The sequence below is a fragment of the Amphimedon queenslandica genome, unplaced genomic scaffold (assembly GCF_000090795.2).
Source record: "Amphimedon queenslandica unplaced genomic scaffold, v1.1 AMPQUscaffold_13521, whole genome shotgun sequence".
Lineage (NCBI taxonomy): Eukaryota > Metazoa > Porifera > Demospongiae > Haplosclerida > Niphatidae > Amphimedon > Amphimedon queenslandica.
The window spans coordinates 1,364,774-1,390,007 of NW_003546243.1; the positions used below are offsets into that span (position 1 = coordinate 1,364,774).

At 37.5% G+C, this 25,234-nt stretch overlaps 12 protein-coding genes across 12 annotated transcripts; 6 read left to right on the plus strand and 6 right to left on the minus strand.

The window, feature by feature from the left end:
- Positions 1–13: 13 nt before the first annotated feature.
- On the plus strand, positions 14–6,519 carry LOC100638538 (calcium-transporting ATPase type 2C member 1-like). The gene is made up of 23 exons (XM_019994400.1): positions 14–238; positions 299–388; positions 457–492; positions 2,097–2,158; positions 2,269–2,377; positions 2,449–2,595; positions 2,652–2,720; positions 2,763–2,838; positions 2,884–2,950; positions 3,006–3,130; positions 3,222–3,299; positions 3,359–3,456; positions 3,535–3,624; positions 3,670–3,783; positions 3,858–4,008; positions 4,059–4,229; positions 4,292–4,446; positions 5,085–5,251; positions 5,364–5,432; positions 5,500–5,616; positions 5,683–5,830; positions 5,917–6,012; positions 6,066–6,519. The coding sequence occupies exons 1-23, from the start codon at positions 50–52 to the stop codon at positions 6,342–6,344; spliced, it is 2,703 nt and encodes a 900-aa protein (XP_019849959.1). The 5' UTR covers positions 14–49; the 3' UTR covers positions 6,345–6,519.
- Positions 569–1,831, minus strand: LOC109580857 (putative phosphatidylglycerol/phosphatidylinositol transfer protein DDB_G0282107). Its single transcript, XM_019994416.1, has 5 exons — positions 1,723–1,831; positions 1,624–1,662; positions 1,471–1,572; positions 1,208–1,401; positions 569–757 (listed from the first exon to the last, which is right to left on the minus strand). Exons 1-5 carry the CDS (start codon positions 1,799–1,801, stop codon positions 662–664), a joined length of 510 nt encoding a protein of 169 aa, XP_019849975.1. The 5' UTR covers positions 1,802–1,831; the 3' UTR covers positions 569–661.
- On the minus strand, positions 6,482–7,399 carry LOC105311985 (phosphatidylglycerol/phosphatidylinositol transfer protein-like). The gene is made up of 5 exons (XM_011404267.2): positions 7,253–7,399; positions 7,171–7,203; positions 7,028–7,123; positions 6,769–6,974; positions 6,482–6,718 (listed from the first exon to the last, which is right to left on the minus strand). The coding sequence occupies exons 1-5, from the start codon at positions 7,320–7,322 to the stop codon at positions 6,638–6,640; spliced, it is 486 nt and encodes a 161-aa protein (XP_011402569.1). The 5' UTR covers positions 7,323–7,399; the 3' UTR covers positions 6,482–6,637.
- A 45-nt stretch (positions 7,400–7,444) lies between these two features.
- On the minus strand, positions 7,445–12,938 carry LOC100638666 (membrane-bound transcription factor site-1 protease-like). Its single transcript, XM_003382422.3, has 17 exons — positions 12,768–12,938; positions 12,269–12,714; positions 11,929–12,135; positions 11,289–11,405; positions 11,162–11,229; positions 10,875–10,977; positions 10,411–10,818; positions 10,072–10,299; positions 9,691–9,946; positions 9,600–9,635; positions 9,402–9,506; positions 9,210–9,345; positions 8,613–8,755; positions 8,344–8,535; positions 8,102–8,218; positions 7,867–8,015; positions 7,445–7,754 (listed from the first exon to the last, which is right to left on the minus strand). Exons 1-17 carry the CDS (start codon positions 12,895–12,897, stop codon positions 7,563–7,565), a joined length of 3,033 nt encoding a protein of 1,010 aa, XP_003382470.1. The 5' UTR covers positions 12,898–12,938; the 3' UTR covers positions 7,445–7,562.
- Positions 12,939–13,019: 81 nt separating this feature from the next.
- LOC105311992 (centromere/kinetochore protein zw10 homolog) lies at positions 13,020–15,330 on the minus strand. The gene has a single exon (XM_011404279.2). It carries the CDS (start codon positions 15,309–15,311, stop codon positions 13,059–13,061), a length of 2,253 nt encoding a protein of 750 aa, XP_011402581.1. The 5' UTR covers positions 15,312–15,330; the 3' UTR covers positions 13,020–13,058.
- Positions 15,331–15,353: 23 nt separating this feature from the next.
- LOC105311996 (probable ergosterol biosynthetic protein 28) lies at positions 15,354–16,064 on the plus strand. The gene is made up of 4 exons (XM_019994467.1): positions 15,354–15,569; positions 15,628–15,718; positions 15,766–15,884; positions 15,933–16,064. Exons 1-4 carry the CDS (start codon positions 15,446–15,448, stop codon positions 15,965–15,967), a joined length of 369 nt encoding a protein of 122 aa, XP_019850026.1. The 5' UTR covers positions 15,354–15,445; the 3' UTR covers positions 15,968–16,064.
- Positions 16,065–16,312: 248 nt separating this feature from the next.
- Positions 16,313–18,568, plus strand: LOC105312000 (85/88 kDa calcium-independent phospholipase A2-like). Its single transcript, XM_011404289.2, has one exon. It carries the CDS (start codon positions 16,313–16,315, stop codon positions 18,566–18,568), a length of 2,256 nt encoding a protein of 751 aa, XP_011402591.1.
- A 127-nt stretch (positions 18,569–18,695) lies between these two features.
- On the plus strand, positions 18,696–19,910 carry LOC105312003 (ribonuclease Oy-like). The gene is made up of 8 exons (XM_019994453.1): positions 18,696–18,801; positions 18,861–18,924; positions 18,974–19,035; positions 19,086–19,155; positions 19,219–19,280; positions 19,323–19,485; positions 19,539–19,613; positions 19,662–19,910. Exons 1-8 carry the CDS (start codon positions 18,704–18,706, stop codon positions 19,794–19,796), a joined length of 729 nt encoding a protein of 242 aa, XP_019850012.1. The 5' UTR covers positions 18,696–18,703; the 3' UTR covers positions 19,797–19,910.
- LOC105312007 (ribonuclease Oy-like) lies at positions 19,824–21,117 on the plus strand. The gene is made up of 7 exons (XM_019994443.1): positions 19,824–20,039; positions 20,092–20,232; positions 20,277–20,349; positions 20,394–20,458; positions 20,504–20,666; positions 20,731–20,802; positions 20,849–21,117. The coding sequence occupies exons 1-7, from the start codon at positions 19,942–19,944 to the stop codon at positions 20,999–21,001; spliced, it is 765 nt and encodes a 254-aa protein (XP_019850002.1). The 5' UTR covers positions 19,824–19,941; the 3' UTR covers positions 21,002–21,117.
- Positions 21,052–22,229, minus strand: LOC105316482 (uncharacterized). The gene has a single exon (XM_011411405.2). It carries the CDS (start codon positions 21,918–21,920, stop codon positions 21,180–21,182), a length of 741 nt encoding a protein of 246 aa, XP_011409707.2. The 5' UTR covers positions 21,921–22,229; the 3' UTR covers positions 21,052–21,179.
- Positions 21,842–22,822, plus strand: LOC109588862 (uncharacterized). Its single transcript, XM_020004989.1, has 3 exons — positions 21,842–22,088; positions 22,132–22,241; positions 22,283–22,822. The coding sequence occupies exons 1-3, from the start codon at positions 21,842–21,844 to the stop codon at positions 22,709–22,711; spliced, it is 786 nt and encodes a 261-aa protein (XP_019860548.1). The 3' UTR covers positions 22,712–22,822.
- Positions 22,689–25,216, minus strand: LOC100638794 (zinc transporter 6-A-like). The gene is made up of 13 exons (XM_003382423.3): positions 25,146–25,216; positions 25,019–25,103; positions 24,926–24,968; positions 24,807–24,872; positions 24,684–24,764; positions 24,594–24,629; positions 24,445–24,539; positions 24,229–24,397; positions 24,078–24,180; positions 23,982–24,029; positions 23,185–23,253; positions 23,085–23,129; positions 22,689–23,010 (listed from the first exon to the last, which is right to left on the minus strand). The coding sequence occupies exons 1-13, from the start codon at positions 25,188–25,190 to the stop codon at positions 22,837–22,839; spliced, it is 1,059 nt and encodes a 352-aa protein (XP_003382471.1). The 5' UTR covers positions 25,191–25,216; the 3' UTR covers positions 22,689–22,836.
- Positions 25,217–25,234: the final 18 nt, after the last annotated feature.

A 25,234-nucleotide genomic window follows, 5' to 3' on the forward strand; every position in this document is an offset into this window, starting at 1 on the left:
CTAATTAATAGGCGTGGTATCAATTTGCCCATTTATTTTAACTCTCAATATGGTGGATACAACCATGTCAGTCAAAGAGGCTGCTCTTATGCAGATACCTGATCTACTCTCTCGACTGGGGACTAGTAGGGAGACGGGATTATCTGATACTGATGTTGAGCTCAGGAGGAGACAGTATGGACTCAATGAGATGCAAATACACGAAGAGGAGCCCCTGCTAGTAAAATACATTGGACAAGTGAGTTGTCACGTGACTGGTGTAAAATAATTTAAATACATAATCTTAATACTTGTATAGTTCAAAGATCCAATGATTCTACTGCTTCTTGCATCGGCTCTCATTAGTTTAATAACACGGGAATTTGATGATGCACTTAGCATTACAGTGGTAAGTATTTGTACTGATGTACTGGTGAGACAAAAATTACTCCCTCGCATCATTTTTGTTATTCTTAGGCAATTCTTATTGTAGTCACTGTAGGATTTGTACAGGTGAGCACTTGGTGCAATTTTTTTATTATTTGTAACAATAATTGTATTTACATAATAATCAAATAATAATAATAGTAATTAATGAAAATATTTACAAGCTGTATTGTGGTCTACATTACTGTGATAATGTGATTTAGCCTCAAATATACACAAGTACTATTATTGAAAGCTAGTCTTGTTGCTTTGTGTCTTTCATGTCCAGAAGGATGCAAGCAAAATCTTGTCCCTTTTCATTGAATGTAACAATCTTACCATAGTATTGTCCCTTTGAAAGGAAATAGAGAACGGCACAGAGTGAATGGTAGATAAAAGAAGAATATCACTAAGTTATAGAGATTTTAATAAAGCATTTAATTATTATTGCAATCAGAGTTTCACACAAAGCATGCTAAGTGAGCTAAACAGCATGAGCTTCATGAGCTGATGATCACTCCAATGTAATGTACAGTATGTGTTTGGAGTAACTTTAAAAATTCATAAAAAATCTAGTTTTTACTGGAATCCGCTTAAACTTGCTACACAACATAAGAACATGTATGTGTATCAGTAAAAATTATAAAAATTGAGAATTCTCTCCTAGTCATTTTTGGTGAAATTTGGCCAAAGACCCTGTACTATAGTACAGGGACTTTAGTCTGATTTTTGGCTTTGACAATCTACTGACAAGAAGCTGCATGAGCACTATGCAAAAGTGCCTCATATGCTTTGGCTTTACCTTTGGAAACATTGGAGGAGGATTGAGTGATTTACTCATGTTGTAGTTCCCTGGTTTAATGGGGCAGTGCTCTTTAACTATATCAACCCACATATCACAAAAGTTGAAATACTCGTCAATGAGGGTAACATTGAAAGTATCATGGAAATTGTACTTCACGATAAAATGTATTGTAGCATAGCTTATAGTTTCATCTAAATGATAAATATAATTAAAAGTATGTAGTAGAGAATAGAATAGTGGGCACTGGGTCTATGACTCACATATGTCTATGTTCATTTTGACATCAGTATTGTTATATTTTGTATTATACACGTATGTGGTATCAATGTAGTTGATCTTAAAATAGCGACCAGTGTAGTTAGCTAAAGATAAGAGAGAGAGAAGCAGTGGCAGCTATACTGTCCTTCACTTACAACAGTAACTCCAGTGAATGGCATTGAATTTATTTTCTTCTAGTAATAATGATAATAATAACAATGAAATGAACTTATACAGCAGATTCTCACTCTTACCTTTTTGAGCATCACGAGTTAATGATAGGGCACTCAATAAACTTACTAGCAATAGACTAATGATACTTCTCATCATCATTATGTATCACTTACTGTCTGATTGTATCACTGAAATAATGAACTCTAGTTTCCCTCGCGTAATCTTATATCATAATGATACGCTCACTTTAATTTCCTTTTTAATGCATATCATGTATTTGTTTTCAAAATTTTGTTTCTTTGATGGAAAGGAAGTGTAATGATATTTGGAGCAATTGTTTAGCTGTTATAATCAGAGTTTGATTACTTAAACATAAAAAGTACAATAAACTCACTATATGAAGTATAATAGATTGTGTTTCATATAGTCCATTTATTGTTACTTTTATCCACAGGAGTACAGGTCAGAGAAATCTCTCCAAGCTCTCACACAACTTATACCTCCAAAATGCAACTGGTAAGTGGCCCATGCTTTTGGTCGAATTTTTTTCATATATTTTAGCAGTTGTTAGCTAAATCTGTTGAGCTCATATCTCAGTACAATTTATTGTTTGTTTGTTTTAATAGCATAAGGAATGGAGTTATGCAAGAGATGCTAGCGAGATACCTTGTACCAGGAGACATAGTGTACATTAGTGTAGGTGACAGGGTCCCTGCCGATATCAGACTAATTGAAGTAGGCGGAGTCTAAACATTAATCATTAATTATTATTATTATTATTATTATTATTATTATTATTGACTTAGAGTGTTGAGCTTGAGATTGATGAGAGCAGTTTCACGGGAGAGACGACTCACTTTCAAAAGCAGTCCCAAGTGATAGAGGACCCGGACTCACTCCTACTCAATAATATATCCTTCATGGGAACCTTTGTGTGTTCCGGACATGGAAAGGTAGCAAAGTATAGACGTACGTGTACGTGTTTTAATTGTCTACTTCTCCTTTCCAGGGGGTAGTTGTGAGCGTGGGGGAGAACTCTGAGTTTGGTCAGGTGTTTAAGATGATGCAATCGGAAGAGGTGCGATGATGTCACGTGATCTATTGTTATTTGCATGTTTAGGCACCAAAGACTCCGCTGCAGAAGAGCATGGATTCACTAGGAAAGCAACTTTCATTTTATTCATTGTGTATCATTGGTAAGTACCCATCCATTATATATGATATCTCTCTCTCTTTTGTAGGATGCATACTACTAGTGGGTTGGATTCAAGGGAGAAACATTCTTAATATTTTCACTATTGGAGTTAGGTAAATATAATGAATAAACAAACAAGAAACGTTCTACTCTTTATTTATCGTCCAGTCTTGCTGTTGCAGCTATCCCCGAGGGCCTGCCTATTGTAGTGACAGTCACACTAGCACTTGGAGTCATCAGGATGGCCAATAAGAATGCGATTGTTAAGAAACTACCAGTCGTTGAGACATTGGGTATGTCCAGAGTATTATAGCATTGACTTATTCTGGTAGCTAATAATGTATGGAGTTAGCAGTGGCTCGTGCATATTTCTTATGTTCTTAGGCTGTGTTGATGTCATATGTTCAGACAAGACTGGGACTCTGACTCAAAACAAGATGGAGGTTACTCAAATATACACTGGTTAGCGTATCATGTCACATGTATATTATTATTGCTGTTCCTGTTCTTGTTGGTTTTAGATAGGCGTCGGTCTGCTCAAGTGCTGGACGATGATGTGGTGTGTGAAGGAGAGAGTGTGACGTGTGATGCTCATAAAGACATCTTTGAGACAATTGAAGTAAGCAGAGAAGAGGGAAGAGGAGGATTGTAGAGGAATAGAATTGATTTTATTTATTTTATTTTTTGTATTCAACAGATTGGCTGTATCTGTAACAATGCCCAGTTTAGAGACAATACTTTTAAAGGCCAACCAACAGAAACTGCTCTCCTCTCGCTTGGAAGCAAAGTATATTTTGTTGCTTTCTCTCTTTAATTTTTAAAAAATTTGTAGCTAAATTTATTTAATTTGCGTGATGAGTTTCATCGTGTGGACGAGAGATCCTTCAGTTCAGAACAGAAATGGATGGCTGTTCATGTGCAAAGGAAATGTCCTATGATTGACAACGTAATAATAATAATAATAATAATTATTATTATTATTATTATTATTATTATTATTATTATTATTGTTGTTGTTAGGATAATGAAGGGGTGTGGTTTATGAAAGGTGCCTTGAGTGTGGTACTTAGACACTGTACAGTTATAGGGCAAAACCATGCCCCCTTTACGACTAAAGAGAAAGCTCATTTTGAGGGTGTGTCAGCAGAAATGGGCCACCAGGGATTAAGAGGTCCGACTATAATTTATTTTAATTTTAAAAATTAATGGGTTCTCTTTCAGTTATTGCTTTTGCCAGAGGGCGGAGTTTGATGGGAATGAGATTCATTGGTCTCATGGGCTTATGTGATTTACCAAGAGTGGGTGTGGCCTCGGCCGTATCGGAATTAATGAGAGGGGGCGTAGAGGTTAAAATGATTACTGGAGATGCACTTGAGACAGCTGTATCGATTGGTCAGTGAATTCTTTTATTTACCAAATATTATTATTCGACTTTTCCCTTACATTATAAATAGCTGAGAGTCTAGGAATATACACTCCGGGATCTCTTAGTCTCTCTGGAGCTGAGCTAGATCAGTTGGGGTCCTCTCCAGAGGAACTGGCATCTTCAGTTGATAGGACGAGTGTTTTCTATCGTGTGACGCCAAAACACAAAGTCACCATTGTCAAAGTAAGTGTATGTGTATACGTGCATCAAAAATGGCTAGTAGAAAATTTTTAACACTTTTATAAATGTTCTTATGTTGTTTTTTAAATTTGAGATCATTTTAAATTTTTTATGAATTTTTTAAGTTGCTCAAAAATCGGGCCAAAGTCCCTGTACTATAGTACAGGGATTTTTGCTAAATTTTATGAAAAATGACTGGGAGAGAATTCTTCATTTTTATAATTTTCCTGATACATATACATGTTTTTATGTTGCGTAGAAAGTTTGGGCTAATTCCGATCACATTTGAATTTTTTACGAATTTTTTAAGTTACTCAAAAATTGGGCCAAAGTCCCTGTACTATAGTACAGGGATTTTGACCAAGTTTCACCAAAAATGAAAAGGAGAGAATTCTTTGTTTTTATAATTTTTCCTAATACATATACATGTTTTTATGTTGTGTAGAAAGTTTGAGCTAATTCCGATCAAATTTAAATTTTTTATGAATTTTTTAAGTTGCTCAAAAATCGGGCCAAAGTCTCTGTACTATAGTACAAAGTATTTTGCTAGGAGATATTTCTCCATTTATTTTATTTACACGATGTAGAAAGTTTCACCTCATATCTGTGATGGTCACCTGACAGTCACATGCTATGTGTAGGCCCTACAGCATAAGAACAGGATAGTTGGTATGACTGGTGATGGCACTAATGATGCTGTTGCTCTCAAGAGGGCGGAGATTGGCATTGCCATGGGAACTGCCGGGACTGACGTATGCAAAGAGGCAGCTGATATGATTTTAACTGATGATAATTTCTCAACTATTTTGTAAGCAAAAGGCATTCATGTAGTGACATGTATATACATGTACTTTTTTTATTAGTTTTAACTATAATAATAATAATAATAATAATAATAATAATAATAATAATAATGATAGGTCTGCTGTAGAGGAAGGGAAAGGGATTTATTACAACATTAGGAACTTTGTACGCTTTCAATTAAGCACGTAAGCTCAACCCTCCATACAAGACTCAATATTAGCATTCCTTCATTTCCATTCAATCAATGCTTAGGAGTGTTGCTGCTCTGTCTCTCGTTTCTCTATCCACTTTATTTGGTTTACCGAATCCACTGAATGCCATGCAGATCTTATGGATTAACATAATAATGGATGGACCCCCTGCACAGAGGTATGGATAGATCATATAAAACTGCTAATTGTTTGATAAATGATGTGCCACTATCATACCATGCAGTCTTGGCGTTGAGCCAGTTGATAGAGATGTTATGAAACAGCCTCCGAGGAAAGCCTCTGATCAAATGATATCTTTCTCGTTGCTGGCAAGAGTTTTAATCTCAGCTGTTATCATACTGTTGGGAACATTCTGGATATTCTGGAGAGAAGTATGTTCCTTCTTGTAATTTGATATAATTGTATCATTATTATTATTAAAATTGGTATCTGGCCCTTTTTGCTTAATTTTTTCCAGTTTCAAGACGAGATTGTTACTCCTCGTGATACAACAATGACTTTCACTTGTTTTGTATTGTTTGACATGTTCAATGCTCTTAGCTGCAGATCAATGGTGAGCTCCAATAGGCAGGATCATTATAATCTATTACTATTGTAACATTGTAGACAAAATCAGTCGTATCACTTGGACTGTTCTCAAACAGGGCACTCTCTTACTCTATTGGAGGCTGTCTCCTCTGTCAACTTTTAGTGATCTATTTTGGTCCATTGCAGTCGATATTTCAAACAGAGTCCCTCTCCTTTTCAGATATTATGTTACTCCTTTGTCTCTGCTCATCCGTCCTTATTGTTGATGAGGTCTACAAGGCTTGCTATAGAAGATGGGGTAGTAGTATTAAATCTCAAATACATGCTAGTAGAACTTCTAGGGTACAGGTTGTCTGAGCAAAATTATATGAATTCAGCATGCAATAGATAATCAAATTACATTTTTCATTTCTGATAATTTTTAATGAGTTTATCATCATCATTATGGTTATGTTTATATAATTTTTGTGTGTGTTTATTTGGTTTTACTGAGATGCATATTTCTAATGTAAATCGTTGGACACTGAAAAAATAACAATTTTTAGTTTATGCAAGCGAAACAAATAAAAAACTGATCTAATGGAAACAAGTAATGTACACACAATACAGTGTATGCAATTGTGTGTGTGTGTGTTTGTGTTCATTCTCAGTCAAAGGGAGAATTTTATCCTTGCACAAATTAAGATTTTTCCAGCTTCATCAAACGCTTCAGCTTTGCCAAAATAGTTTCCCTACAAAGATTAATTTTTGGTAACAATCCAATATAAATGATCTAGTTTACTGGTTTAAAGAGTGTAGGGATGGTTTCAGCACTAGTCATGATGTAGTTCCCTGGCTTGACAGGGCACAGATGGCCACTATCGGCAACCCACTGATCACACAAGTTGATCCTTTCATCAATGAATGTTATGTTGATGCTCTCTTGTTTTGCTATATTTAGTTGGTACCATAATTTAACATGAAAAGTACCATCCACTATAGTATCACCTATATACATACATACAGTTTAAAATAATAATTTTTTTCTGTATTTTATTTACTTGTTGAAAGGTTTGCTATGTATTGAAACCTCTGTCCAATCTTCAATGGAAAAGGCTTGAAGAGTATATAATTTAAAGCAACAGTCCCAGGATTTGCTAGACACAAAAACAATCAAATAAAACACTTTTTGCTATTTCCTTACAACAGTGGCTCCAAGAAAGCTTTTTTCCACTCCCTAAATGAATAGTTAATTTTATACACTGTAATAGTGTTAGTATTTGTACCTTGTGCTTCATGAGATGATAGCACCCACAATGACATTAAGAATAGACTAGGTTTAATGACAGTCACCATTATGTACACGTACGCTGCTCAACTCACTGGTAATGAGTTATAAATCAATTTATTGCGTTTTTATGACATTTGACGGTTTGTTTCTTTTAGTATTATTATTGTTTTACTTATTCTTGTATAAATAATTTAAAATAATAATTTATTTGAGAACTGAAATGGCAATTGAGATCGAGCCTCGCCGACCATCTTGCCAAGATAATGGTCGTCAAGATGAGAAACATAAAAAATCAATGTCTACTACTATACAACAGGTAATTTTGATAGAAAAACAGAGCGTCTGCTCCTAGTTCTCTTCCTACAACAGAACCAGTAGCCGAGAAGAAGAGGTACCAGTAGGAACCAAGGTATGTACCACGGGTTGACGATAATCATGTCATCATGTTCGTCGGGGGTGTGGCCTAATGTTAGTAGACCCCTCCCAGCATCACTTGCCTGTAGGTATGAAAAACAAGCCGTTAATTACATGTACATGTGCATGTATAATGCATATACGAAATGAATAAAGATTGTAAGTGATTTTAAATTTTACCGTTTCAAGACTTACTTTGCTATCAAGCATTTGTTTGATGAAATCAGAGCTTGCATTAAGTGGGCGTGGCATAGCCCAAACCCAGTGGGGGCAGGAGGGTAGGGGGTGGTACTCATGAGGATCAGAAGAATCAAGAACCTTTGAGAACTGGTGCAACCGGTTACCTACAAAGAGAAGATTATTAATTTAATCGTGTTCTCTTTGTAAAGGATTATCAGGTGCCGAGGGATGTACATGTACATGTACCTACCTTCCATTCGCTCAGGGAGGTGGGAGGGAGGAGCTAATTGAACAGCTGGTGCCATGAATGTGGGAACAACTGAACTAACACAATATGATATTAACTCATCCAACAACTTAAAACAATCTAGAGATAGATAGATAGAGAGAAACCATCACCTTCATATTGAAAAACAACAATGTACATGTGTAAGAACATTTTGTGTAGAAGAATAAGAAGATACATAATAAAGTCACGAGTACAAAGCTAACCAGATTGGAGGTGAGCAGAATCGATACAGTTTGAGTCACCATAGACAGCGACACGACCTGATGCTATAGGATCAGTTGGTACCTGACCGTTCACGAGTGCTGGTTTACTAGCAGTGACATTAAGAGTCTGATGAATGCCTAGTATTGGGACAGACCTGTGATGGGAACTAGCCCCAGTTACAACTTCAATCTCTATCAGGAGAGAGAGAGGAGAGAGAGTGCAGGATAAAATAGACTATCAGTTACATGTAGATGTGTATCTCTCTTACTTTGATCTTTCAGATCAGCAAAGTAAAGGTAGCTGTTATTAATGGGGAAGGAAGCTATTGTTGTCCCACTACCATAAGTGACAGTGTAAGAGAGAAGAGAAGTAGAATCAGTCAATTCAAAATCACCCTCCATCACTTGATCGCTGAGAGAGAAGGAAAAGGAACAATGAACTACTACAATAGCCATATATTTGATCAAATGTCATGTACTCGTACTATTAGTAGTGTGGTAGCATTTAGTAACTCAGTTCAAAAATGGCAGCTACAAAATTTTGCAGCCTTGAAAATGAACAAATGGTCATAACTCAAAAATTATTAGTTGGAAACACCTCAAACTTTCTACATAGCATAAGGACATCAATATACATAAGAAAATGTAATAAAAATTTGGGGTGATTTTGGAGCCATTTTTTGAAAAAAAACCATGGGCTATAGCCTTGGGTATTTTTCAGAATTTTGGTATTTTCTTAAAATGGCCATAACTTTAAAAATTGAAGCCGGAATCAGCTTAAATTTTCTGTACAGCATAAGGACATCAATATGTACAAATATAATAAAAATTGTGGGTGATTTTAAGAGCCAATTATTTGATCATACCTTAATGCTATTCCCCATGTTGATAGCAAGTTATTCAATGCTGGGATATTTGCTCCACCTGTATCAGGCATCCACCATTGCCTAGTGTTCTCATCGTAAAACTTTAACTTTTGCATCACATCCACGTTATACCAATCTAAAAATCAGTATACCGTGCAGTAAATTATCAGTAAACTACACAATAATCCTTACCAGCAAATACAAGAATGGACAGTCCGTGATCTAAAACATCTTTGGCTAGTTTCTTTATTTCAGCTGGAAAGAACTCCTCTTCATTATCAACAATGAGCAATATACCTACACACACACACAGGCCATTATTAAACCATGTGTTACATGTATGTATTAAAGCTATACGTATAGTATGAGCACAAGTAAGATTTGACTCACTGTATTTAGTTGCATCAAAACAAGTCAGCGGAGAACCTAAAAAATAAACAAACAATTAAATAGTATTTCTTTGTTGTTTTATTTCTTATACCAATAATTTCAATGAAGTATCCCTGAGACCTCAAGTAGGTGTACATGTCTTTAAAGTTAGTGTGAATGTGGTCAGCGTTCCAATCAAGAGGGTCGGACTTCATGTGGAGATTATCCCGTGGGAAGTACCCGGGGGGATACCTCAGGTTGTGGAACTGGTCCCAAAGGAGTCTCAACTGGCGAGGAGGAGTGGGTATTATTGGGACTCTAATGGGAAGATGAACCGTTGATATATGAGACTCTTTAGATAGTGAATTCTGGGGAGGGAGGGAGAGAGAGAGAGAGAGTGGAGGAATTTGACAATGTTGCCAAACCACAAAACCATAACAACAAAACAATAAAGTAAATAAATAAATAAATAAATTATTGTTCCAAAACTCACTGTTGGTGTAGATATAGTGAGTGTTATCTGACCAGCTGCTTCTCCGGTGAATTTAGCGCCTAATTCAGAAATACTTACACTAATGGCGAGCCAACCAGACCAAGGCCATATGATCTGAGAGTAAGAGAGAGAGACTTCAATGAGTTTCCCATTGGCACTGATGTAAGGCTGCCATATTGGCTTGTTTAAAATGTATCCAGTGACTCCCATACCATTGAGTATAGTCACCTAATAAGATCATGAAAACTTAATAATACACTATAATATACATGTATTATTACAACAATTAATAATTTAACAATATAATTACAACAAATGCACTTATTACTACTCACTTACATTAATGACAATAGGCATCCCACCATAATAAAGAGGCTGGGTGCAATACGGCCAGAAATATGGACACTCCGAGAGATCAACGTACGAAGGGACGAGCGAAACACGAGGAGTATACTGACTCAACTCGTGATACGCCCTCACTAAATCAAGCTTCCCCATCCCTTGCTCAAACATATTAGCTCCTGGTATCCGCTGAGCCGTGGCCATTAGGGACTGCTTCATACTCGCTGGGTTGACCTTTGATTTATCCACAGCACTCGCTAGAAGAGCAACAGCACCTGTGACAACCGGTGAAGCAACACTGGTTCCGCTGAGTGACCGGCAGCCGGAGTGAAGGGCCGAACCACGGACACCGCTGCTGTAGGTGATGATGTCCGGTTTCACACGACCGTAGCCTTGAGGCAGCTCCTAGTATGGGGTGGAGGTTAGGGTGTGGTTTGAGGTGGAGTGTGTGTGTATCTTACCCATGTTGTCATGCCACGGGAAGAGAAAGGAGCAAGACGATCTTCATAGTCAATCCCACCGACGCCAATCACATCCATCATATCAGCTGGATTGTTAAGAGTACTGAAAGGAATGCAATTATAACAACTTTACAAGGAGAGAAATCTCAATTTTTATGATACATGTGCATGTACACATTCTTATATTGAGTGGAAAGTTTGAGCTGATTCTGGGCTTTTTAAAAATTTTCAAAATTTGGCCAATCGAAAATGGTAAGGAAAGAATTCTACACTCTTGATTTACTTACCCGTACAATGGCCCGTCATTTCCAATAGCAGATATCATTATGACACCATTACTAGTTAATTCCCATACCTACAAAAATTAATAATAATAATAATAAATAAATAATAATAATTGATAATAATAATTACTTTCTCAATGAAAGGTTGATCAAGGAAGTCAGGCCCACCAATGCTGAGGTTAAGGACATCAATACGCTTGAGTATAGCATAGTTAAATGCATCAAGAAACCAGCTGGTATAGGATACCTTTGAGAGAAGAAAAAGAGAGAAGAGAGAAAGAGAGGAGGTACATTATTTAGTGAACACAACTCACATATTCAACAGAAATCTATTGGAAGCCAATAAAGCATATGCTATTATGTCTATAAACAAGCTTATAATAAAAGATACTATGAAAGATGTTCAAGTTGCTCAAGCAGCTGTATTGTTCACAGTTTATACAAGTACAGGAATGTTAACCACATTTGGTGCAACCCATGATACCTTTTTACAATTAGTTGACTATAAAAGCAACAGTCCCTTTGTCCATATAGGCATGTACATGTAGTGTTCTATGTCACTATGTCACACAAATTGACAAAATTTTTGGAAGGGCTCATTAATATGAGCTCTGTACTACAGTAATCTAAAAGATGTACAGTACATGTCATGTATCAAAGCTAAGTGGACATATCAAGTTTTATATAAAATGATATTTTGATGTTACATGTGCATTGTAATGATTGCATGTAAAACAATCAGCTAGCTAGTCACCAGTGTCAGTACAAACCTGGTTATTTGTAAATACACGGAATATGAACAGTTCAGAGTCAGGCGCAAACCCCAGACACTCTGAAGAGCTGGCTATGACACCAGCGACAAATGTACCGTGTCCAAGATGATCCTCCATTGTCTTCTCGTCTGTCCAGTCAGTCCGGTCACTGATGTGACGGAAGTGAGGATGGTTACCGGCCAATCCGGTATCAAACACGGCAACCTATCAAGAGAGAGAGAGTCAAAAGTAATGATGAAGAGTATAATAAATATCTACATGCAACAGTATTAACATTTCATCAGTAGTACACACAATCATATATTTACATTACAGTAAAATCAAAAATAATAATTACTTTTATGTTTTTCCCTGTGTGTCCCAATGTCCATAGTACATTAGCATGTAGTGCGGACGTGATTTGACGAGGTATTGCTCTCAAGAGTCTCCGCCCGACCAGCCACTTCTGGTCATCTCTCACACTCTCTCCTAGCACACCACGTCTTCTCACGCCTCCTCTAAGCCCCTCCCCCTTCCCCTCGGCACACGAGAGAGACCGCGAGAACTTCCTATGAGGTGTGACTAGTTTTACAAGAGGATGACGAGAGAGGGAGGAGAGGCATTGTGTCACGTTGCCCTCTTCAGATAAATGAATGACAGAGAAATCTGAAGGGAAATGTTGACTGGGATTAGAGCGAAGGATTGTATGCCACGAGGAGGAACAGGAGTTGGTCCTGAGGGCTGCAGATATGAAACCCTCCCTGGCCTCTTCCTTGTAATAGCCTTTGAAAGTGATTATGAATTCTAAGAAAAAGAAAATTGACATATATATAACTCAGCAGTGAAGCTCTTAGTACCTGATTCTACGCGGGATGAAGTGATACAGTCCAGAGGGGAATGAGTAGTCGTGTTCCAATGGCTACACTCCTCGGGAGCAGTAGCTCTCACTGCACAGAGGAGGAACAAGAGAAACAGTACCTCATTCATGCTGTCCCTCAATGTTGATGATTGAGTTAGTATACGGATAGTATACGAAAAATATGCAGTTGCGTCAAAAACTACAATTCAGCCACGCCTCTTTTTTATAATCAATATTTCATTAATCAATATGGATTTATTTCAAATTAATTATCAACAGTCTATCTTAATTATGTTATTTTAGCTAGTGTCTCTGCTCTCCTTGAAGTGTTTTTAAATGATGCTCTGATTAAATGTTTGACCTCAGGCACACTCATATGCTTGGAAAGAGGGCCTTCTCCTTTCCCCCATCTGGACACAATGTCCTCTTGCTCTGCCTTTAAAACAAACACCAGCTCCTTTAGTTTCTCCCAAGACGTACACAAATCAGCAACAGCCTCTTCAGTCTCGTCCCTCCCTCTGTGATCAACAGACCACTTCTCCAGCACATTAGATGAAAGGAAAGTGTAGAGAAAGTTTGAATCATCAACTGAGAAATCTTCAACCGACAAAGTACGCTCAATCAACTCAGAGACCAGAAGATTGAGGAGGCCATACTTGCATCTCTTGTGGAGCTCATCTGGTAATGCGTTACTGAATGTCTTTGAGAGACTAGCAATGTGATTCAAGGACTGACAGACAGCAAGAGTGAGAGACTCTTGCTTATCCGGGTCCGATCCAATATCGTTAAACGACGGAGACGATTTGAGAAAAGATTCTATAACGCTCGTCTGAGAGCCCATTTCTGCCAAGAAACAGCTCTCTGCAAGTCTACGGAGCTGAGGCACGAAATCAATAAAAGTCATAGGAGCCTTCCCAGGCAGACCACTACTAAACTGGTGTCGTCCTATGATTAAGAGATGGTGGGAGACGTACATGTAGTTATTATGTTGCAGTACGGAGACAAGAGGATCACTCTCGCCAGTCAAACAATAAGATTGAGAGAGAGCGATGAAGAGATCAACCATGTCTCTACTGGTAATGTACATCTGACTTGCTGTAGCAGCCGAAGTTGACTCACATTTTGAGAGAGTATCGTAAAGTAGTGCAATGAGGTCCTTAGTTGAGGAGCTAATGAGACAACATGGGAACAAAAAAGAAAAAGGAAAAGAAGAAATGTCTGCTTCTACTTGATGCTGTTCCAATTCCTTCTGTTGTGGCTCTGCCCTAAACTTGAATTTCTTGAGCAACTCTGTCGTGTCTGCCCCACCTACAGCAGTCGTCTCGTAAAGTGGGCGTGTCAATATCAAACGGGCGTGGTCAAGTATATCTTGACATTGCTGATTGACGATGTGAGTATCGACATTTTTAGTGTAATCGCTTAAACTGGTGTACTCAGACACGACCAGACCCAGTTCCACAAAAGACTCTTCCAATTGGAGGACAGTCTCGGATATCATCGAGTAACTCGTGCGTTCTTCTGCTGTCTTTGGCGACGATTGTGAGAGCAGTGAATGAACCAATAAGTAAAGCTCAGGCTCAATTTCTTTTCCAAGCTTAGACGACCAATCGGGTCGATGAGCTAAAGGTATCATCTTTGTTACAGTAGTCAATATTGTTATTACGCTGCATAGCTTGTCTTCAATGCTAACTGGTGGAGATGTCATTATCATCATTTCGATTTTATCCTCTCTTTCTGACTGAACCTCAAGCCTATGCTCACCATTGGTCAGCAATGGCTTCACGATGTTCTCCAGAAGCTTTTGAGAATACGTCTTAACTCTTGCTTTCCACTCTTCCTCTTCCAAAATGGTAAAAAGCGACAAAACAACATTTTCAAAATCTTCACAAGACTCAGCAGGAACTGTATGAGACGAGAGGATAGCCAAGTCTGTGCTTTGATTGTTGGAAGAGAGAGTGGTCCACGTCACCATCTTGTTCCATTCCTCGTATAATGAGAACTTGATGTCTGACTTCAACAAGTCGAGCTCTTCCTTTAAAGAGCGATAGACTATAGCTTCACAGCCCAGCCCACGAATCTCAATCATAATTTCGGTCACAGCTTCCGTTAGTTCGGCAGCTCTGAGGTAGTTGCTGTTTTTAAGCTCTTCTCTTGCTTTGATTAGTCTTTTGTGCACTTCTAATAGGCTTTCCACAAAGCTTATTGTTACTGTTATTTCTTTTAAACGGGCCTCGCCTTCTTGCCTTTTACCAGCGGAATCAGAGAGGCGCTGGCTGTTGAGGTTGTCCTCTATTAGGCTGGTGAGTCTCTGGGTGTCTGTCATAATGTCCCTCGCTCTGTTCTCTAGAGAGAGACTGGAGTCCGCCATTGGAAGGAACTCGTGGTAATATTTCTTGAGAAAGCCTGAAACTTCCATCTTGAGCTCATTGTTTCTCTTTAGGACTCTTTGAATGCTCTCTTCAAGCATGAGACCTTCAGAGTTTGTGCACGACCTCAGGATATTGGAGACGAGATCTCGAGCTTCCTCCACCATCGCCGCCATTTTATTATGATTTTAATTAACAATTTCGCGCCAGAACTAGCTGATCATGCGCAAAAGCCTACCAATCACAATGCCTCACTCACATGTAAAAATTTTCAGGGAAAGGTGTGGCTCATTTCAATGGTGTGATCAATATGTCTTTCTATCTGAGGTGCTGGGTAGGTCTGGTAGGTGCAACTGCTTTAGCTAACTCTGTGCAATGTCTCCTAAAGAATACTTTTCCACGAGATAGAGTGTACACATTAGAAAGTAATCAAGGTAAGCTTTTTTATATAAAAATGATTGCCTTAGGCTTAGCAATTTCATTCTCCAAAAGCTTCCCAATTAGCAGGAAGATTGTTTGGAATTTGGACTCTCTTAGCAGCTTCTGTCCGGATAGCTTTTGCCTTTTCTTCTCCTAATTCAAAGTAAGTAGGTGCAAGTCTTTGTTAGTGTTTACATTTTGTCACTTCAGTTTATATTTTGCTACTTGGTTTTCCTTCCTACTTGCACTTTATCATTTCACAAGTGAAGTATTTGTGTACAAGACTGCACCAATATCAACTGGAACTGTACTGCCACTCATAATATCGGGTAATTTACTATTGCATTGCAGTTATTGCATCATCTGGTATTTTATAGGCTTATCATCTTTGTGGATGCTAATAGAATTTTAAAAATAAATTGAAGTGGTCTTCATTGTTATACAGTGCTCTTAAATATAGATATTTTTAATAAAATTTTTAACAATTGATTAAATATCAGTCGTAAATCTATATAATGTACAGCTTAAAGTTCATCTCTATTTATTTCCTGTAGTTTCAGCTACAAGATAGATTTATAGTAAATTTACAACACGGCACTATCTTTGTTTACAGTACATTGTCGATAGTTTACACAACCATTTGTGGTGCAATTATCTATACATACATTATAGAATACTGGCTCGTGATCAGTTTATACTGACTGACCTCGGTGTGGATCTGCTACTGTGAAAAAAAGATTCATTGACACTTTGTTCTATGGCCTATCTAGTCAAAGAGATAGAATTGAATTCTTTATCGACACTATCTTCATCCAGGAAGATTCACTTCCCTTCAAGTGCTGCTGAGGTGAGGTCCAATGGCGTCTACTCTGATATTCACCGCGGTTATTTGGCACTCTTTCAACGCGAGAGAGGTGAAAAAAGGAAAGGAAGCCTAGCTAGGCTTTTTGCCCACCATCCAGATTACCAAGTCGTTCTCCACCAAGTGAAGCCTAACGGTGAAGAAATAACATTTGTCGTTTATGAGTCTTCAACGGAGTCAAAAGCACAAGAGGCTTTTGAAGAATTGCAAAAAACCTTGTCTCCTCTATTACAAGATGGCTCAGTTGTTCTAACTGAGCCCCTTGTACATTTGGCTGTACTTCCTCGCCCTCGTGATCCATGTCACTTGAGCATTGAGCTTGTTGAGCTCATGGAAAAGAAACCGGACTCGCACCCAGAGTGGTCTAAAGTCATGCAAGCCCTCCTTCACATAGTATGCTATAGAGAGGACCGTGCAAAAGTTGAGATACTCGTTAAAAAAGGAGGCGACCTAAATAAGCAAAACAATTTTGGTCTGACGCCTCTCAAATCAGCTTCACTCTCAGTTTCAACTGAAGGCATGAAGTGGCTGGACAGCATTGCAAAAACCATGGAAAAGTCTTTGGGATTGTCGCACTCGCCCAAAAAAGCTGCATTAAGCACACTAATTCAATCCTCAACCGCTCCTCTTGCTTTTGCAGTTCCAGAACATATGCAGTCCCAAAAACTTGCTGATGATGAACATTCAGCAAGAATATGGCAAGACATGAAAGAGAGACAAAACTTGTCAGCACGTAGGGGCCTTAAGAAGCAGGAGACAAAAGAGAACATTCCAGCCATTAATGATGGCCACGTTGATATGTTTAACGAGAATGGCATGACCACACTAATGATGTCGGTTGAGAAAGGCTACATTAAAAGTAGCTTGTATCTTCTTTTTGCTGGGGCCAGTCCTAATTGTCATCACAAGTCCACAGGGAACACGTCGCTTCATCTTGCTGTCATTTCAAGTCACGTCCAGCTAGTTAAACTATTATTAGTGTTTGATGCTAATCCAATGGTCAAGAATGCCCACAATCAAACGCCACTTGATATTGCAATGACAGAGCTCCCAGATAAAGATCATAATACCAAAATCATTATTGATGAGCTCAAAGACATGATGCGTCTTCACAAAGAGACTGAGCAGTATTTCATAGAACACAGTACTCATCAAATAACCCATCGCAAAACACAAGGAGTATACCTTCTCAGTATGGATGGAGGTGGAATACGATCCTTTAATACTTTGCTAATGTTGAGGGCAATCGAAAAGAGGATGATGCAACTCCAGCCGTCTTGTAAACCAATACAGTCATATTTCGATTACATTGCAGGCACGAGCTCTGGTGGTATCTGCTCCCTCGTCCTGGGCTATACTGATGCTACTATTGAGGGTGGGATGGCACTTGTTTACAAGATTGTCACAGATGTCTTTGACAGGCCCTTAGATGAAAGAAGCGATAGAATAAAGCAGTATCTGCAAGATGCTGTTGGTGAAGATACAGTAATGTCAGATTTGGATAAAGATCAACGCATTATCATCACTTCGACTCTAGCAAACAAAGACCCATGGAAACTTCACCTCATCACTAATTACGGGGAACCACGTGACGATCAGAAGGGACCAAATGAGAGGAAGGTATGGGAAGCAGGTCGAATAACAAGTGCTGCTCCAAAGTACTTTCCTGCATTTGAGAGGCAATTTCTTGATGGTGGACTCATTGCAAATAATCCTACTGCAGATGCTATGGTAGAAATTTTTGAGCAAGGAAAGAGAGAGAATAGCAACGTAAAAATTGACTTTGTACTCTCTGTGGGAACTGGAATCACGCCAGAAACGCCAGTTGACGTTGTTGATGTCTTCTTCTCTGGACTAAACATTGATTTTCTTAAAAGCATACCTGATATCATTAAGAGCGTTTCAAGCCTCTACAACTTGTTTGTTTCCGAGATAACGCAGTCAAATGGACACCAAGCCTTGCGTGCTAAAGCTTGGTGTGAGAGTATTGGCTCTACATACCATCGCCTCTCCCCTCCTCTCTCTGATGACATTGACCCCTCAACTGTTGACATGGACATTATTATTAACATGAAGTATCAAACCAAGAAGTACATACTTCAAATGCCTAATAACATTGACTCCATTGCACATTCATTGCTCTCAAAATAGTATAATATACTATTGACTTATCACTGACTCTTTGAACTATGCCATCATTAATCAATTATATTTAGTTTCAGTTTATAGTTATAATATTATAGTTATAGTTAATAATTGAAAGTATTATGAAAGCAAATTCACATCATGAAGCACTTGGGACTTGTCTTCATTGCATTTGTTCTTTTTTACTATGTTTCAGTTGAGGGTATTTGGTCTCCTTATCTGTGTGAAATTGATATCAAGTATGTCACTGATTCTATTCTAATTTCCTATATATGTGTGTGTGTGTGTGTGTGTACAGTCAAACTTCACCCTCTTTTGAATATTTCATGTTTGTTCAGCAAGCTCCAGCAGCCATTTGTCTGGTAAGTAGTTCAAATAAAAATATTATTAATAAATTTTATGTACATGCAGTTCACTCAATGCAATAAGGAATATAACGAAAACACTAAACTATGGACCATTCACGGATTGTGGTCAGTTTTAATTCACGTTTACATATTAATTTTCAAATGCAAGTCAATAGGCCATCAAATCCCTCAAACCGATATCCAGAGTATTGTGAGCCAAAGCCTTTTGACATATCTTCATTATCAGTAGGTGCTAATGTAACATATATTTATCAGGTTCGGTGTATATGATTGTCACTCCTTCTATAGTCAATATTATTGGACATGGAGAGATATTGGCCAGGATTTATCAAAGATTCAATTAGCTTTTGGTAAGCCTTGAAGGTGAAAGATAACAAACTATAACGAGATAGGAGTCATGAGTGGTGTAAACATGGCACATGCTCTTCATCGGTCAATTTGTTAAATACGCAATACAAATATTTCAAAACCGTGCTGGACATGTATGAGAAGTATAACTATGAGACTATCCTTAAGAATAGTGGGATTGTCCCATCTTCTACTGTAGAATATGATGTACGTTGTGCATAATAAATGATACCTTATTGTTTTCATTTGTGAGAATATAGATTCATGATTTCCATCAAGCATTTCTCAGTTCAATCAATGTTACAGCATTTTTCCAGTGCAACAAAACAACTGAAGTATACAATATCACATTATGTATAATCTCTATTCTTATAAATTTTTAGATGCAGTATCAGATCATTTACCAGATTGCGGTTTGCTTTGACAAACAACTGATGCCGATTTCATGTGGAAATATGTCTGCAAAGGAGAACAACACCTGTGACGAATCACATAAAGTCCATTATGAAATTCCCTAATGAACTGTTGTGAATAGCATGTTAAAACTGAAAGCTTTATGCTATAAAAACATTCATAATACTTTTCAATGCTTTTATAAGCCTTGTTTTGTACATTAGTTTTATAATCTCCAAGTTTATCGAGAGCATCGGCAAAGAATCAACTATGGCAGTGTTTGTCATGATTGTGCTCCTGGCCAGCTTTGTGACTTCCATTAGATCTCATTCATGTCACCATGCTTGCAAGAGCTCCAATGAAACAAGGTAGGCTGAGGTTATAATGACATACAGTTAACAGTGCATATACCAATCACAGGATGATGAGCTATCAAGATCAAGGAGACAATATTTATAGCCTAGTCCTTGAACAGCCACAAGGATTAAACTATGCAAATCCAAAAAAATTCATAAGTAATAAAACACAAGGAGCACCAGCTTGGACTATCCACGGACTGTGGTAAGCCTCTCACATATTGTATTGCACTTTGATTATAGAGCAAGGTTGTCTCAAAATGGAGAAAGCAAAAACTGCTGTACAACATTGGGCCCACTTGATCTCAACAATATATCAGAAGTTTGTCTTAAAATGTGAAATTAATCACTCCTCAGTTTAAACAGGATGTGCACTCCGAAATGAAGACCTTGTGGATGTCTCTGACTAAGAGAAAAGATAAAGGCTTCTGGTGAGGATCTATTAAAGCACACAATTCAATTTTCACACACAACAGGTCACATGAATGGTGCAAGCATGGCAATTGTGTTGCAAACACACTTACATCAAAAGACAACCCAACAAATGCATATTTCAGTCAGACTCTTGAGTTGTACCATAAGCATGACGTTAAAGAAATACTTGACAAGAATGGCATCACACCAGGGAATCCATATAAGGCAAGAATATTTTAATTACCCAGTGTATAATATAGATCTAATTTTGAATAATGATTTGATTTAGGGCACTGAAATAATCGACGCAATTCGTGATGAGATTAATGTCACTCCACAAATTTTTTGTGACAGGAGCAAGGTATGACTATAAATCCTTAATTGAAGTGCATGCTTTTTGTTTTTAGGATCAGGGCCAGCAAGTATTGATAGAGCTCATGCTGTGTTTTAGTGGCACAGATTTGACTCCAGCTGACTGCCCCGAAGGAATTGGATACGGGCGAAATGAGGAATGTGGTGATAAAGTTATGTACTACCCAACAAAATTTCAACAAGATTAACTCTCCCCTTAAAGAATTGATCCCCCTTCAATTGTGTGCTGAAACAGTACTTTTTTATATTAGAAATAGATGTAGATAATGTCATTTTTGTCTTTAATTATTAAAATCAACATAAATTAATCATTTAAATAAATTGAATTGTTTTTAAATAAAATTTTGTGCCACAGGATCTAGAGACTCATAAAAGTACCTCTACCACTAAATGAAGGAAATTCACTAATAGCCACACTATCCAGTCTTTAATGATAATCCAACTACTAGCCTCATCACTCTGAAAATAACCCCGAGCCAAGACAGACTCAAGTAGTCTGTGTAATTTCGGATCATTTGCAATCCACAACGGATCGACGTCGATCACGAGTTTAGTTGTATTTGATTCGTGATCCATTTCCCATATCTGATGGTCCAACACGTCAGAGGAACTGGGTACAATCACATACATTCTAAAGGAGGAATTCACGTGAGTAATGTAGCCATATATACCAACAGATATAACATCACTTCCTGCACTCATATCACTCCTTAGGACAGTTACTACATCAATGCCAGAGGTTGCTGCAGAGTGCCTATGAGTGAGGTAGTCTGGTCTGGTGGTAGTGGAAGAGTAGTCGACGTACATGTCAGCATCGCCTTCATCAGAGACAAGACAAATGAGGGTAATGGGGCTAGGATTTACAGTATAATACTTTCCCTCTCCAGCCTCTACCTTGTCAGATAGCTGTCCTACTAGCTCGTAGCTCTGGACAGCAAGAAACAGCAAAGAAAATAATAAGAAAACCCTCTCCATCTTGTTTGCGTGAAGTGGGTGTGGATTAATCATAGCCACGCCCTTTTTATAATATGGCGTCTTCATCCCAAAGACAGAAGAAGAGAAATGCTCAAATGAAGCGGAAAAAGTATGACCATAAGCATCAAGCATCTGGGGGATCAAGTCATAGCAAGAGTGAAGTAGCCTTTGAAGATGAGACTGAGTCAAAAGATATTGAAAGAATTGTTATTTCTCAACCAAAACAGAAAGAACCAAAAGAACTTGAGCCTCAGCCTGTTGCAGTACAAGATTTGTATGATATGCCTACTGAAAGCAGTGGTATCTTTTTTATTATTATTGCATTGTTTTCATTTTCCATCAGATGTAGCTATGGAGGAATTGGAAGGACGATTATCTCAATTACTGTCTTCACGTCTTCCATCACACCAATCTCTCCCTGTCATGCAAGAAGAAGACACATCAGACTCACAAGTAATTGAACGTCTTGTTGATTATTATTAATTTTGCTGCAGAGCCAGACGGAGAGCTATGCACCCTCAATTAATCTCTCAGGTCTTGTATCATGCCTGGCATCACTACCTCTACACAGAAAACTTTTCATTCCAAAAGAGCTAGTGGAGCTTTACGAAAAAGGAAGACCAAATCATGAGAATGAAATAATGTCACCTGCTCCTTCTACTCATCCTCCAGCTCACTCTCATCCAAATCAACCAGAAATCATCAAACTAAACAAGCAACCATCATCACTCCCTGCTTCTAGTGGGATACCAGAGGAGAGATCAGTACTGGATACTGAACTAAATGATTTACTGCAAAGAGACACAGGCTCATTGCTAACAAAAGAATCGGCAAAGGATAAAATTGCAGTAAAAGAGAAGAATGTAACAGTACACCAAAATACTGAACTAGACACTGCACTTGATGAACTATTGGATATGTAACAGAAAAAATGCAACCGCTCTGTAGTCTGTACCAATTTTTTTAAAAGTATGCTTGTTTAGAATAAACCTGATGGATGGTTTGAGTTATCATTTTCCCCCCAATCTTTTAAATAATAATTTTCTCATCAAGAGACGTATCCTCCTTGCTGTTGGCTTGATCCATGCACATTAGCAGTTCTCGATGGAGTCGGTGATGGACGAGAGAGTGAGAGTGGAATGTTCCAGTCATCCTTAACAACTTGTATAGTTAAGTCATTGAGTTGACTGGACAAGCATGATGTGACTTTCTTCAAAACTTCCTAGAAAAAGGAAACTCAATTTTAAAAAATAGTATAGCATAAGGAAAGTATGTCATTTATTCAGTTTAATTAACCTGTTCATCAGCATCCCTTCTAACACGAACCTGTAAGGATCCAACCTATAATAATCAGGCAAATATCAATAGGGGCATTAATTAGAATAGATGGGCATACATAGCTCCCAAACGTTACAGTCCAAAAATGTTCATTTTTTATTTCTAGTACTCCATCCATAGTAGAGGCCTATAATAACCAAGGATAGCTAGAATATAGCTACATGTATGTACAGTGCAATTAAAATACAGTAATTAGCTGGAATCACCATCTATTACCATGTGACAAAATTTTTAACACTTTTAAAATTCATTAAAAATTCGTAAAAAATCCAATTTTGATCGAAATCAGCTCAAACTTTCAAAACAACATAAGAGCATGTATATGCATCAGAAAAAATTACTAAAATGGAGAATTCTCTCCTTTTCATTTTTGACGAAATTTGGCTAAAATCCCTGTACTATAGTACAGGGACTTTGGCCCAATTTTTGAGCAACTTAAAAAATTCGTAAAAAATCCAATATTGATCGGAATCAGCTCAAACTTTCTACGCAACTTGAGTACATGTATATGCATCAGAAAATATTATAAAAATGAAAAATTCTCTACTTTCCATTTTTGGTGAAATTTGACCAAAATCCCTGTACTATAGTACAGGGACTTTGGCCCAATTTTTGAGCAACTTTAAAAATTCGTGAAAAATCCAATTTTGATCAGAATCAGTTTAAACTTTCAAAACAACATAAAAACATGTATATGTATCAGGGGAAAATATAAAAATTGAGAATTCTCTCAGAGCCATTTTTGACAAAATACGCTGTACTATACTACAGTGTTGTTGGCCAGATTTTGGAGTAACTTAAGAACACAACATATAACTGTATATGAGCAACCTAACTATAAATAAATGTGATTACTTCTTTCATTGATTTGTCAAGTAATGGTAAAATGTGCTCTGGAGCAGTCTACAAAAAAATCAATAGACAAATAAAACTAGAATAAATGATACTTACCTGAAGGAGTAGTTTACCAGTATAGATACTCAATGGTAGCATTGTGCCACATATAAGAGCACTATTAAAAATGGCCGCCGTAACATCAGCGAGATGCAAGTCACTATAATAAAGTGCGCTATAGTTATCTCAATAAATGAATGACACTGACTCTAAGTCGATGAGAACCTTAGCGGTAAGGACAGATATAGAGCAGCCAACAGCCATTAAAGAGAAAGGATTAAGTCTATAGAGTAAGAGGCGACCGAGAGGTGGGGAAAGGCCGCATACACTCTGTCCCAAATCACCTAGAGCATTCTGTAACCAATTGGGTGTGGCCACTACAAAGAGGAATAACAAAAACTGCTTGTTATCATCGCGCTTATACCTTCAGCAGCATGTAACAATGGCTGATTGTCCATTAGTATTAACACAGAGTAGTGTATGAAGAGACCAACGCCTAATCCTAAGAATAAATTGTTCCTGTAAAAGAGAGAAAATAAAATTAGAGGTTTAAGGTTTAAAAAGTAAGCCTACATTGTTACGGCAGGTGGATCAAAAAGTCTCTCAAGGCTATGACGATTAAAAAAATAAAAAAATAAATAGATAAATATAATAACTGCTGACCTATGCTTTACTAATACCACACCGCAGAGTATCATTATAATAGATACACTAAAAACTGCCAGCACATTAACTCTCTCATACCTATAGCATAACACAACATAATAGGCATATGTTAATTCTTACCCATAATTGAATTCATTATTAGGGACTTGCCTGGAGGCCCATACTGACACAATATGCACTATTAGTCTAATTAATAATTAATCATAATTATCCTTGACTCGTTCTAATGCGTTACTTACACTCCAATGTTAAACAGTGCCAAGTAGGTGAAAGATGTCAGTGCTACAGAAAAATTAATCAAAAAATCATAATTATAAAACAAATTAACACACCTAAACTGTCAGAGACATGGCACCAGTAAAAGAGCAATAGAGTCATTGGTAATACTACGACCAGTAGACTGACAGGTCTCCATAACTACAAAAGCTCAATAAATATGTCAGGAAGATTTAAAAGAACCTTTTTATCTTTCATTAAGGCCTGAAACTGCTTCATAGCAGCCATTTATAAAAATTAGCAAGAAAGGGTTAAAATTAAATTTTTAAAGG

What these genes read in the sequence shown, in the direction of transcription:
- LOC100638538 (XM_019994400.1), top strand. Translation starts at nt 50, where the DNA reads ATGGTGGATACAACCATGTCAGTCAAAGAGGCTGCTCTTATGCAGATA. An exon ending in TCACTGTAGGATTTGTACAG is followed by an intron (nt 493 to 2,096) that starts GTGAGCACTTGG and finishes TTTTATCCACAG; the next exon opens with GAGTACAGGTCAGAGAAATC. An exon ending in TGTGTTCCGGACATGGAAAG is followed by an intron (nt 2,596 to 2,651) that starts GTAGCAAAGTAT and finishes TCTCCTTTCCAG; the next exon opens with GGGGTAGTTGTGAGCGTGGG.
- LOC109580857 (XM_019994416.1), bottom strand. Translation starts at nt 1,801, where the DNA reads ATGATGATGAGAAGTATCATTAGTCTATTGCTAGTAAGTTTATTGAGT. An exon ending in AACTCGTGATGCTCAAAAAG is followed by an intron (nt 1,663 to 1,722) that starts GTAAGAGTGAGA and finishes CATTATTACTAG; the next exon opens with AAGAAAATAAATTCAATGCC. An exon ending in CAAAATGAACATAGACATAT is followed by an intron (nt 1,402 to 1,470) that starts GTGAGTCATAGA and finishes TTTATCATTTAG; the next exon opens with ATGAAACTATAAGCTATGCT.
- LOC105311985 (XM_011404267.2), bottom strand. Translation starts at nt 7,322, where the DNA reads ATGGTGACTGTCATTAAACCTAGTCTATTCTTAATGTCATTGTGGGTG. An exon ending in GCTTTCTTGGAGCCACTGTT is followed by an intron (nt 7,124 to 7,170) that starts GTAAGGAAATAG and finishes TTTTGTGTCTAG; the next exon opens with CAAATCCTGGGACTGTTGCT. An exon ending in CATAGCAAACCTTTCAACAA is followed by an intron (nt 6,975 to 7,027) that starts GTAAATAAAATA and finishes GTATGTATATAG; the next exon opens with GTGATACTATAGTGGATGGT.
- LOC100638666 (XM_003382422.3), bottom strand. Translation starts at nt 12,897, where the DNA reads ATGAATGAGGTACTGTTTCTCTTGTTCCTCCTCTGTGCAGTGAGAGCT. An exon ending in TTCATCCCGCGTAGAATCAG is followed by an intron (nt 12,715 to 12,767) that starts GTACTAAGAGCT and finishes TCTTTTTCTTAG; the next exon opens with AATTCATAATCACTTTCAAA. An exon ending in TCACTATATCTACACCAACA is followed by an intron (nt 9,947 to 10,071) that starts GTGAGTTTTGGA and finishes CTCCCTCCCCAG; the next exon opens with AATTCACTATCTAAAGAGTC.
- LOC105311992 (XM_011404279.2), bottom strand. Translation starts at nt 15,311, where the DNA reads ATGGCGGCGATGGTGGAGGAAGCTCGAGATCTCGTCTCCAATATCCTG.
- LOC105311996 (XM_019994467.1), top strand. Translation starts at nt 15,446, where the DNA reads ATGTCTTTCTATCTGAGGTGCTGGGTAGGTCTGGTAGGTGCAACTGCT. An exon ending in CACATTAGAAAGTAATCAAG is followed by an intron (nt 15,570 to 15,627) that starts GTAAGCTTTTTT and finishes ATTCTCCAAAAG; the next exon opens with CTTCCCAATTAGCAGGAAGA. An exon ending in TTTTCTTCTCCTAATTCAAA is followed by an intron (nt 15,719 to 15,765) that starts GTAAGTAGGTGC and finishes TTGTCACTTCAG; the next exon opens with TTTATATTTTGCTACTTGGT.
- LOC105312000 (XM_011404289.2), top strand. Translation starts at nt 16,313, where the DNA reads ATGGCCTATCTAGTCAAAGAGATAGAATTGAATTCTTTATCGACACTA.
- LOC105312003 (XM_019994453.1), top strand. Translation starts at nt 18,704, where the DNA reads ATGAAGCACTTGGGACTTGTCTTCATTGCATTTGTTCTTTTTTACTAT. An exon ending in CTGTGTGAAATTGATATCAA is followed by an intron (nt 18,802 to 18,860) that starts GTATGTCACTGA and finishes GTGTGTGTACAG; the next exon opens with TCAAACTTCACCCTCTTTTG. An exon ending in CTTCTACTGTAGAATATGAT is followed by an intron (nt 19,486 to 19,538) that starts GTACGTTGTGCA and finishes GTGAGAATATAG; the next exon opens with ATTCATGATTTCCATCAAGC.
- LOC105312007 (XM_019994443.1), top strand. Translation starts at nt 19,942, where the DNA reads ATGGCAGTGTTTGTCATGATTGTGCTCCTGGCCAGCTTTGTGACTTCC. An exon ending in ATCTCAACAATATATCAGAA is followed by an intron (nt 20,350 to 20,393) that starts GTTTGTCTTAAA and finishes CAGTTTAAACAG; the next exon opens with GATGTGCACTCCGAAATGAA. An exon ending in AGAAAAGATAAAGGCTTCTG is followed by an intron (nt 20,459 to 20,503) that starts GTGAGGATCTAT and finishes CACACACAACAG; the next exon opens with GTCACATGAATGGTGCAAGC.
- LOC109588862 (XM_020004989.1), top strand. Translation starts at nt 21,842, where the DNA reads ATGGCGTCTTCATCCCAAAGACAGAAGAAGAGAAATGCTCAAATGAAG. An exon ending in TATGCCTACTGAAAGCAGTG is followed by an intron (nt 22,089 to 22,131) that starts GTATCTTTTTTA and finishes ATTTTCCATCAG; the next exon opens with ATGTAGCTATGGAGGAATTG. An exon ending in AAGACACATCAGACTCACAA is followed by an intron (nt 22,242 to 22,282) that starts GTAATTGAACGT and finishes ATTTTGCTGCAG; the next exon opens with AGCCAGACGGAGAGCTATGC.
- LOC105316482 (XM_011411405.2), bottom strand. Translation starts at nt 21,920, where the DNA reads ATGCTTGATGCTTATGGTCATACTTTTTCCGCTTCATTTGAGCATTTC.
- LOC100638794 (XM_003382423.3), bottom strand. Translation starts at nt 25,190, where the DNA reads ATGGCTGCTATGAAGCAGTTTCAGGCCTTAATGAAAGATAAAAAG. An exon ending in CCTTAATGAAAGATAAAAAG is followed by an intron (nt 25,104 to 25,145) that starts GTTCTTTTAAAT and finishes GAGCTTTTGTAG; the next exon opens with TTATGGAGACCTGTCAGTCT. An exon ending in ATTGTTACATGCTGCTGAAG is followed by an intron (nt 24,398 to 24,444) that starts GTATAAGCGCGA and finishes TCCTCTTTGTAG; the next exon opens with TGGCCACACCCAATTGGTTA.